The following is a 10,950-nucleotide window of genomic DNA, read 5'->3' as shown; positions in this document are numbered from 1 at the left end:
CAAATCGGTGAAGTATTCCTTTAACTGCACAGATGGCTGCACTGGTGGGAGGTCAGGTGTTTAATGTACCAGTAAGATCGTCAATTAGGATCCAAGACGTTCACTTAGTAACAGATTAATGTGTTTAAAGTAGGGATGGGAATCGGTATCGATCAATATGGGTATTGGTCCGATGCTGGTCAAAATCACTGCATCCGATATCGGACAGATACAAATGTAGAATCTAATACAGTCCAAAAATCCTATATATAGCTGTGCATGTTTCACTATGCACAGACTGTAAAAATGCAAATAAAAATCAGCAAAAGCATTTTAGCTGAGTCATGTTTGGGCTGTTTGTTTCTTCTTTTTGGGAGAACAATATTTGTCACACAGTTGGAGAATTATGTCTTTGAAATTACTCAGCAGAAATGTTTTTAACAGCTTCATAGTTCATAAATGGCCTAAATTGACTGTATTGGAGTATCGGTAGCTACTCAAGTTTTTGATATCGGTATCGGGCCCAAAAAAGTGGTATCGTCCCATCCCTAGTTTAAAGGTTTATCAGGTGCCAAACTGCAGCCTGGCAGTTAGTAGAACTCACAGACAGGAGTTTTAACTTTACAAGGTAACACACCAGGACTGTTTCACACAGTTTCACAGTTGTATTGTGTGATGACCCTGCATGGTTTTGCAGTGTGTGACCTGGTGCCACTCAAATTCTTAAGGAAGCTACTTTTGTTTTCTTCTTCATGCAAGGCTGAAGTCCATCTGAACAGCACCTTAAGTTACTTATTGACAGTCAGTGAACACATTCAAAACATCAGGAGATTAGAAGGTTTTGGAGTTCTTGAAAGACGGTTGACAATTGACATTGCGAAAAATGCATTGCTGTTGCCCAACAATTAGTTTTTCCCGTCTATCTGCTGAGTCTGAAAATAAGTTTTTGACCAAGCAGTAAAATGATGTAACCAAGATGGGTTCTAAATAAAACAGAGAAGGAAGTGTATAGGCTGCAGGACATGTTACTGCGTCAGGAGCGGCAATAAAGTTTGGGCAAACTGAGAGTGATTTATAGACCAAACAATGAATTGATTAGTTGAGAAAAGGTTCTGCCAATCAATCAAAATGTTGATGCATTTGTTTTTTTTCCTAAGTTTGCTTGTAACCATACCATTTAAAAGCATCACTTTCAGATTGTGTGACACTGCTGAGAAACAGTTATATGGTTCTTCTTCTTCCCCCACTTCACTCAGCTCGACCCCCTGTGTGTGACACAACCTGGGAATGAGTGCTTTTTTATCATGGGAAGAGCAGAGTGTGCATGTTCTCTACATAAAACCCACCAGCTCAAACTGAAGGTAATTTATGCTGCTGCTGTGGCATTGTGGCCCACGGAGCCTTTGTCAGGCAGCGCACAACACATCTTCAAAAGATGTTTGGGTTTTTGTAGGGAATAAATCGTGTGGTTCGTCTGCGGCCCAGCACTATATCATATTCAGCTAGCTTGTCGGTGCCACTGCGGTGGTGAATGAGCTGCTAGAGGCCCAGTCACTAGCGGGTGGTCTGACACCGAAAGGTTAAATATGGTTCAGCCATGGACACTCTCAAAGGGCCTCGCTGTTAAAAAAATAAGTTATGTGGGTTGTAAGTCTTCACACAGTCAGAAAATTGACAATACTGGCGCAGTGAGGCACAAGACTGTCCCAGGGCTGAACTTCATGGTTGACCGTCCAATTGAAAAAACGAGTCACAACAACTCTTGTTTCCGGTGGATTTATTGACAGATCATCAAAGCCCCGGCTAGACGAGAGGTGTAAAATCTCCGCAGTGACCATGTGTGTGTATAATAGTCATATTCACTGGATTTCTTTGTACTCTCAATAGTTGGTGATAAACCTGAATTTTTCACTGACAGCAGAGATGGAAGTTAAAACAAAATATGGAGCAGTAACAAAATGAAATTGTTGAAAAACACACACACACACACACATCCACTCATTTACACCACCAACTTTACTGGCAAACATATCATGTGTTGTTTTGCAGTTTAATTTTATTGCCATGGCAATATCAATGATATGTGAATGACAAAGCAGCGGTAGAGGCAAATTGCAAAGTCTCAAGAAATACACAAACAAAAAGAAACCATTGTGTAACCCTTAAAATAGCTTTTAAAACATTTGTGTAATAAATCAGTCTAGTAGTGACTTATTTGTTTTGTTTTTGCTTGGAACATTATTTGTGATTGCTTAATACTGACCCAAAACCATACATTTAGTTATATTCATACAATATTTGCTGGACTGGCAGTCAAAGCTATTGAGATGAACATCAGCCTCTGAATTTGTAGAGAATCTACTGACTGATCTCCCAGGTGCAGGTTATAGGAACGTTGCTCATCTTCTCTTTGAAGACACGGTCAAAACGCTCATTCTGGGCCACTGTGAAGTGATTCTTCCAATCTCCTGCCACACCTGGTCAGACGCAGAGAAAATAAATGATCTCTACTTATTCTTTGACTTATTTCAGAACATTTGAAGTATGTGATTTCCTTTCAAACTAAAATGTTGAATATCCTGACTGAAATCCAAGTGGAAACAAACCTTTACGCATGGTTTCTTCCTTGTAGCGACCTTTTTCAATCAAATCCTTGTAGTTTGCTGTGGTGTTGTTCTTCATGCTTTTGAAGGTGGACATGTCAACAATACGATCGATCGCTTCATCTGTCAGGTCTTTTCCAAGGAAAGCACAAAGCTTCACAACTTCGCCTCTGAGGTCCTGTCAATTGCAGGGCATTTAAATGTCATTATTTGCTGCCTTTGTAAATCTTTTAACCACTAACATTCACTAATTCAAATTAAATCTTGTTGATAAACAGCACATCATTGGCTTAACATGCAATAAAAAAAAAAAGATTTCCGACCTTCAACAAGTTCTCATACTGGACAAAATGGATATTCACTTGGTCCTGTTGTGCGTAGTACTCCTTCACATGATCAAACCATGATCCCATGTAAACTGTTGAAGATAAAATAATCAGACAATCAGTGACAACTGCTGCTTTTTAGGCTGTGTCTGCTCGTGTCATGAAAGAGACTACATTGTTTTGCATGTGTGAATGTTATAATGTTAGAATGTTCTAAGGACATATTAAAGACCACTTCCTCAACTGACAATGAACTGTATTTTACACATTTCCCACATCTGAAGGCCCATGTGTTAATATTAATACTGATTTATTTGAATGGTTAAAATCACATTTCGTGTAGTTCAGTGGTTCACTGAGCCACTAAGAACACACTCATGAGTCCCTGAGTATTTGCACTCACTGTCAGTGAAGTGACATCACAAGTGGTCACAGGTGACAACCACAAGAGACAGGTTAATGTTAACCTGAGATCAGATCTCACAGAACATATGTTAAAACTATGTTGGTACTAAAATATGACTGATCACTCACCATCACCATTGAGAAATTGATCAAAGAAATCCTCAAAGCTCTTGGGTGTCTCTAGCAAGACCCAACTATGAGCAAAGTGATATGAAGACACTACAATATCCTTTGGGTTTCTCCAAACATAGACAACCTGGAAGTAAAAACACATATTTGTGTGCATGGTCTAATTTGATTGCAGTTGGTGTTTGTTGTCGTTTCAAAACTGGAAAGTGTAAATCACCTTGACTTGCTTGGCTTTTATGTCCAGGGGCAACATTTCAAAGGGAAGATGTGAGCCAAACATCCGAGGATCTGGTCTGTCTCTGAAAGGGTTGTCTGCAGATCTCTCCTCCAGCCAAGGGACTCGATCTCTATTGCTTAACCCCTCTGCCTGTTCAGGGTGAGCAGTGTCCATAATCTGAACCAGGATCTGTTGCATCCACACTGTGCCTATATGGAAATAAAATAAAGTAGGGAGTACAATGTGAAAAGACCCAAATGTCATGAGACATTTTGTGTTATTAATCATGGTCATGAGGACAAAAGATTAACCACTTAGAAGGAGGTGTAGCAGCCATTTTTAATACTATATTATTAATCAATCCCAAGCCCAAACCAGGATATTCATCGTTTGAAAGCCTTATTCTTAATCTATCTCATCCTCGTTGGAAATCACAGAAAACCAATTGTGATAGTCACAGTTTATTGTCCACCTGCACATTATTCAGAGTTCCTATCAGAGTTCTCTGAGTTTGTATCTGTAAGTTAGTACTTAAGACAGATCAAATCATAATTGTAGGGGATTTCAACATCCATGTAGATGTTGACCGTGATAGTCTTAGCTGCGCATTTAACTCGCTGTTGGAATCAATTGGTTTTATTCAACACGTTAATAAACCAACTCATTGCCTTAATCACACCCTCAACCTTGTTTTAACTTATGGTATTGATATTGATAACTTAAACATAGTTCCTCAAAACCCTCTCCTTACTGATCATTATTTACTCACATTTAATTGTACAATAATGAACTACAATAACATAAATAAGAAATACAGCTACAGCCGGTGCCTGTCTGATAATAATATTGATACATTCAAAGAGACAGTGCAACCTTTATTTAACTCTGTGCCATATGTCAGTACATCTGAAGGTACCTTTTGTGATTTTACTTGCGCCCTCATAGATAACCTTGTTGATAGTACAGCAGCCTCACTGTGTACTACATTAGATTGCGTTGCCCCTCTGAAAAAGAAAGTGGTGAATCAGATGAGACGAGCACCATGGTTCAACTCCAATACTCGTGCTCTTAAACAGACATTATGTGGATTAGAAAGAAAATGGCGTTCCAATAACGTAGAGGAATTTTATATAGCCTGGAAAGATGGTTTTGTAGCTTACAAAAAAGCCCTACACAAAGCTAGAGTTGCCTATTATTCTTCTTTAATTGAAGAAAATAAGAATAATCATAGATTTCTTTTCAGCACTGTAGCCAGGCTGACACAGAGCCACAGCTCCACTGAACCACCTACTCCTTAAACACTGAGCAGTGATGACTTTATGAACTTCTTTGTGAATAAAATAACATCAATTAGAGAAAAAAATGATCATCTCCCTCATATTGGGACTGACTCATCTTTTAGCACAAGAGCTTTAGAAGCACCAGATACACAGTTAGACAGTTTCTCCAGATCTCCCTGAGTTAACATCATTAGTTTCATCATCTAAGCCATCAACCTGTCAGTTCGATCCTATCCCCACCAAACTGTTTAAAGATGTGTTTCCTTTAATTAACAGCTCTATATTAACTCAAATTAATCTATCCTTATTAACTGGATATGTGCCCCAAACGTTTAAAATAGCAGTTATTAAACCCCTTCTTAAAAAAGCGAGCCTTGACCCAGATATTTTAGCTAATTACCGACCTATATCTTATCTTCCCTTTGTTTTTAAAATCTTAGAAATAGTCTAGTTTCTTTACTTGTCCTGTTAGATCTTAGTGCTGCATTTGACACCATTGATCATAATATTCTACTGCAGAGATTGGAGCAGACTCTTGGTATCACCCACTTGTTATGCAGATGACACAAAGCTACATTTATCAATGAGGCCGGATGAAATAAATCAGGTTGCTCGACTCCAGGAATGTCTCAGAGACATTAAGTCCTGGATGACCTGTAACTTTCTACTTTTAAACTCAGAAAAAACTGAGGTCATTATACTCGGCCCTAAACACCTCAGAGAAAAACTTTCCGATCACATTGTCACTTTAGATGACATCACCTTGGCTTCCAGTTCCACTGTGAGGAATCTTGGAGTTACTTTTGACCAGGAAATGTCATTTGATTCACACATAAAACTAATTTCCAGAACAGCCTTCTTCCACCTGCGGAACATTATGAAAATTAGAAACATTCTGTCTTCACAGGATGCTGAAAAACTAGTCCATGCTTTTGTTACATCTAGATTAGATTACTGTAACTCCTTATTATCAGGATGTTCCAACAAGTCGGTTATTCAAAATGCTGCAGAACAAGTTCTGACAGGAACTAGAAGAGAGACCACATAACTCCAGTGTTAGCTTCTGTACACTGGCTCCCCGTACAGTTTAGAATTAAATTTAAAATCCTCCTCCTCACGTACAAAGCACTTTATGGTCAGGCCCTTCATACCTGAAAGACCTAGTCTTACCTTATCACCCTAACAGACCACTTTGGTCACAAAATACAGGTTTACTTGTGGTCCCCAGAGTCTGTAAGAGCAGAATGGGAGGCAGAGCCTTCAGTTACCAGGCTGCTCACCTGTGGAACCAGCTTCCAATGACAGTTCGGGAGGCGGAGCCTCTCTCTGTATTTAAAGTTAGACTTAAAACTATCCTTTTTGATAAAGCTTATAGTTAGAGCTGGTTCAGGGAAACCTGGACCATCTCTTAATTATGCTGCTATAGAACTAAACTGCTGGGGGATTTTCCTGTGGTGCACGCACATTCACTCTCTCACACTCAGGATATGAATGTGACTTTTTATATGTCATTAACCTTGTCTCTTTCTCTCCCTAGTTTGTGTCTTTCCTTCCTTCCCTCTCTCTCTCTCTGTATTCTCATCTTGTAGGTTGCAGGATCAAGATCCAGTTTTCGAGGATATCCATAATCATACATATCATCACCATTATTATTGTGCTATAATTAAAAGTCAATATCCTTGACTGTATAAACTTGTGACCTGATACAGTTGTTTTGTATCTGCTCCTGGTCTAACTCTCTCTTCTGTCTCTACCTCATCTCCATCTTGTCCTTTCTCTTCCCCCTTTCTGTCCCCCACCTCTCCGCTGTCCCCCATTTTCCTTTCACCCCGACCGGTCGAGGCAGATGACCGCACATCTCTGAGCCTGGTTCTGTCAGAGATTTCTTCCTGTTAAGAGGGAGTTTTTTCTCTCCACTGATGCCTAGTGCTTGCTCATTGTGTGAACTGTTGGGTTTTTCTGCTCTCATTACATTACATTACATTACATGTCATTTAGCAGACGCTTTTATCCAAAGCGACTTACAATGGAATCAAGTACAATTAGCCAGGGGTGGATTCGAACTTGCGACCACGATGTCTTTGGTACACAAGGTAGGGTCTTAACCACTGAGCCACTCCACCCCTCTCACCTGCTCTCCTTGATGTTGTCTATGTACAGTGCATTGAGATAATGTATGTTATGATTTGGCGCTATACAAATAAAATTGAATTGAATTGAATTGAATTGAATTGAATTGAATTGAATTGAATTGAATTGAATTGTTATTATTTATGTTGCGTTACTCTGTAAATATCCTAAATCATGAGGTCTCCACATATATCCGCTGAGCTCAAAAGACTAAAGTTGCTGCAGCAAGTTAAAGCAAATCACAATCATCTTTATTCCAGTTTGTTGTGTCTTCACAGTGGAACTATTATTTAAAAGATAAGGAAAAGACAAACAAAGAGAATTCAGAACCTGAGAATCTCAGCAAAGTACTTTATTCAGTTGGTCAATTGTGCTGTTATACATCCTGATGGGGAGATTTTTTTAGAGCTGGGGGAGGGACAACTTCATTGAATGCATTTACATTCACAGTTAATATTGTGCTGAAATACAGACTTATCTGTGACTGAAACGAGATGTTACTTTAAACAGTGATGCTAGTTACTGTACATTCCCAACAAATCACTTTGGTCCCAAAATGCAGGGTTACTTGTGGTTCCCAGAGTCTATAAGAAGAGAATGAGAGGCAGAGCCTTCAGTTACCAGACTCCTCTCCTGTGGAACCAGCTCCCAGTGTTGGTTGGGGAGGCAAACACTTTCTCTTTATTTAAAGACTTAGACTTAAAACCTTCCTTTTTGATAAAGCTAGTTAGAGCTGGCTCAGGGAAACATGAACCCTCTCTTAGTTATGCTGCTGCTGCTGGGGAAACTCTGTGATGCACTCACACTCACTCCCTCACACTCATGGTATGAATATGACTTTATTATTAGTCATTAACCTTGTTCTTCCCTCTCTGTGTCCTCATATTTCAGGCTGCAGGATCCAGATTTAGTTTATTATGCTATGATTAATGCTAAATGACATTGTAGTCACCTGAACGGATTCAGAACTGATTCAGAGTTGTCCTGTCTAAACCTTTAACTTGATACAGCTGTTATATATCGGCTCCTGGTCTCTTTTGTCTCTGCCTCCCTCTTTCTCATTATCTCCCCCACCTCTGTCCCCCATTTTTCTTTTCACTCCAACCGGTTGCGCATTGTTAGTGTGGTTCTGTCAGAGAATTCTTCTTCTGTTAAAGGGGAGTTTTTTTTCCTCTCTACCGATGCCTAGTGTTTGCTCATTATGTGAATTTTTGGGTTTCGCTGCTCTCTATAATATTGTAAAGCGTTGTGTCTTATTTTGTGCGGTGGTGACGTGCGGTGAGGTTCATGACTGGTGAGGCACTGACTCACCAGTCTCCTCTGGAGTCAGATGTACAAATATTTGAATATAATTCATATAACAGAAGCTAATATAACAATGTTGACCTTAATTGAAACACTTAGTTGTTTTAAAAGCTTCTAATTAAGTTTTAATCAATTCCATACTGTTCAACAATACGATAGCAAGAAAAACTAAAGAATATTTAAAATTATAAAATGATATGAAATTATTTTAAATTTAAATGGGTTTTTTTTGGCTGAAAATCGTGTATGGTCTTTATTTGTATATGAAGTCTATGCGCCTATCCTTCTCCAAGAATATCTCCATGCACCTATTACCCATTGTGCCTATGGTGCTCAACACTGCCCCCATCAGTGCGGCATGGTACCTTCTGCCGCACCCTGTGCTTTTTCATTTTGCATTTACGGCCGATCTGAAAGACTAAATAGGTCACACGCATTCATTAAAAATATTAGACAGACTGTGGAACGTCAGCATGTGTAGTAAATGTGTAATCAAACACGCAATATAAAGAGAGGCAGGAACAGGAAATGCGTAAATTCATCGATTTTGACCATAGATATGTTGAAATCATATAGAAAACAAATTTATAGAACAGTCTAGTTGATTTTCTCTTAGTTGTCATTGTTAGTATTTTACTTGTCATGACGACAGGTGAGGCACTGCCTCCCCTGACCGCATGTCACTGATGTACAGTGCCTTAAGATAATGTAGGTTGTAACTTGGCACTATACAAACATCACTGAATTGTAATACTTCTCTTGGAAAAAGTCATTGGAAAATTTTGTAAGCAAATTACCTGACTTGGGGTACGTGACAAGGAAGACATCAGTTGGACGGAGCTCAAAATCAAGAAGATCATCGAGGTCCTTGGGTCGCATTTTGTCATTGACCAGAAAGCTCCTCTTTTTGTACTTGTAAAGATAAGGGCTGACTAAATCCAATGACTCCATGGTTGCTGAAATCAAACAGTTTTATTAGAATAAGAGGTACATATCAGAACCTAGACCACATACTTCGACAGCTATCATGGTGACTGATATAAGTGAACATGTCTATCTCTATGCTCATGTAACTCGTATGCTGTCATGTCTGTTTAGCTCCATTTCCACAATGAATGACAGTTTGGTTCAGTTTGGTGAACTAAACTAAAAGGGAGCTACACAAATTGCAGGCCGTTACAGTCGCCGTGTTTTCAAAACACTTCACTCCTTCTGCATTGATACCAGCCAAAGAATCTCAACTCCAAAACTCAAATCACCAAAATGTGATGAATGTGACTGAAAATAAGATTTATTTATTTATTTATTTATTTATTCATCTCACCGTAGGAGCCAGTATTGAGTCAATTTAATTTAATTTAGGGTTAGTTTAAATGATTAGTGCAGGATTACTTGTTACAGTGTAAATTGTGAACAGTTAAAGTAGTTAATTGTGGACCATTCATGTTATTTTAGTTAGATAAAAAGGTACCGTGGACACTTTGATATCTTTGACGGCTATGATAGGTAGAGGGATTGGGAGATATGGAAAATATCTAGCAGTTTTTAGGGTTAGAAGCTGTACTAGGTTTGGTGTAAAAAGGTTGTAATAACTCTGAAATAGTCATTGAACTTTGACACTGCATATTTAACACTGCGAAATTTACTCTGTGTGTGAACATCAAATGAATAGTTACATGCGAAATAAGCTTGGATATATGTGGATAGAAATGAAAAAAACATAAAAAAACAACATAAAAAACATATTTTCACAATTTGCTCTCAATAGGTGGCGCTTTCTCAGAGGCCGCAATACGTGCACTTACAGTAGAAGTTGATGGTTTGTTAGGAAATGCTAAAACCTGTAAGGCAAGTTATATTTCGAAAGTTATTCCCCTGCAGCTGTTAGACTGTAAAACAAGCAACAAGGCTACTCATTCCCCCTATATACCTACAGTATATACTTTCCCATGTTCTATCTTTGTTGTAAATATCAAGCCCATACTGACCCCTGCATGGCCAGAACAGAGAGGCAAACAGAGTAGAGAGCGTTTAAATACTCTTTCACCAAGGAGAGGACCCTCCACCAAGAAGGAAGGAAATTTTCCTTTACCTTGTTAACCAGCTTTGGTGTGTATCTTCCACCTTCCTCAGAACTGTCTGCCTGATGTTAGGAGGCGGAGATAAGGAAACATGTGCACAGGACAGAATGAGGAAGCGTATATACACCTGCACTGTCCTGGGGGAGTGGCCTAACAGCCCATAAGGCACATCACTACCTACATATATATACACATATACATATATGTATTATGTGCCCACCCCAGGCTTAAACCAGGAAATAAAATAAGAGGCTAGCATCTTTTTACATATAATAACATACATATAATACAACCATCATTGTTTATTTTGAGTTGCTGTTCTGGGTTTGTTTGGCAACTTTTATTTGTAGTTTCTCTCCTCCTTTGAGAGTGTGGTGTGTGGGTGCGTGGGTGTGACCGTGTGACTGTCAGTCTCTCAGTCTCTCAGGTGGACGTCAGCAACCAGGTGTCACACTATGAATGGTTCATTTGAAGGAGATTGGCTCACCATGAGTG

General features: G+C 39.1%; 1 protein-coding gene across 1 annotated transcript; it reads right to left on the bottom strand.

The window, feature by feature from the left end:
- Positions 1-1,739: 1,739 nt before the first annotated feature.
- On the bottom strand, positions 1,740-10,529 carry LOC122782031 (amine sulfotransferase-like). Its single transcript, XM_044046212.1, has 7 exons — positions 10,467-10,529; positions 9,172-9,330; positions 3,660-3,868; positions 3,443-3,569; positions 2,906-3,000; positions 2,586-2,760; positions 1,740-2,456 (listed from the first exon to the last, which is right to left on the bottom strand). Exons 2-7 carry the CDS (start codon positions 9,323-9,325, stop codon positions 2,338-2,340), a joined length of 879 nt encoding a protein of 292 aa, XP_043902147.1. The 5' UTR covers positions 9,326-9,330; positions 10,467-10,529; the 3' UTR covers positions 1,740-2,337.
- Between the last annotated feature and the right edge of the window lie 421 nt (positions 10,530-10,950).

The sequence above is a fragment of the Solea senegalensis genome, linkage group LG15, assembly GCF_019176455.1.
Source record: "Solea senegalensis isolate Sse05_10M linkage group LG15, IFAPA_SoseM_1, whole genome shotgun sequence".
In the NCBI taxonomy this organism is placed as follows: domain Eukaryota; kingdom Metazoa; phylum Chordata; class Actinopteri; order Pleuronectiformes; family Soleidae; genus Solea; species Solea senegalensis.
This window is presented reverse-complemented; position numbering and strand designations above follow the sequence as displayed.

Excerpts from the sequence above, each read along its gene's own strand:
- LOC122782031 (XM_044046212.1), bottom strand. The coding sequence starts at position 9,325 with ATGGAGTCATTGGATTTAGTCAGCCCTTATCTTTACAAGTACAAAAAG. Across the intron at positions 3,570-3,659 it reads TAAAAGCCAAGCAAGTCAAG|GTTGTCTATGTTTGGAGAAA; the intron begins GTGATTTACACT and ends TTTTACTTCCAG. Across the intron at positions 2,761-2,905 it reads AGTATGAGAACTTGTTGAAG|GACCTCAGAGGCGAAGTTGT; the intron begins GTCGGAAATCTT and ends TGCAATTGACAG.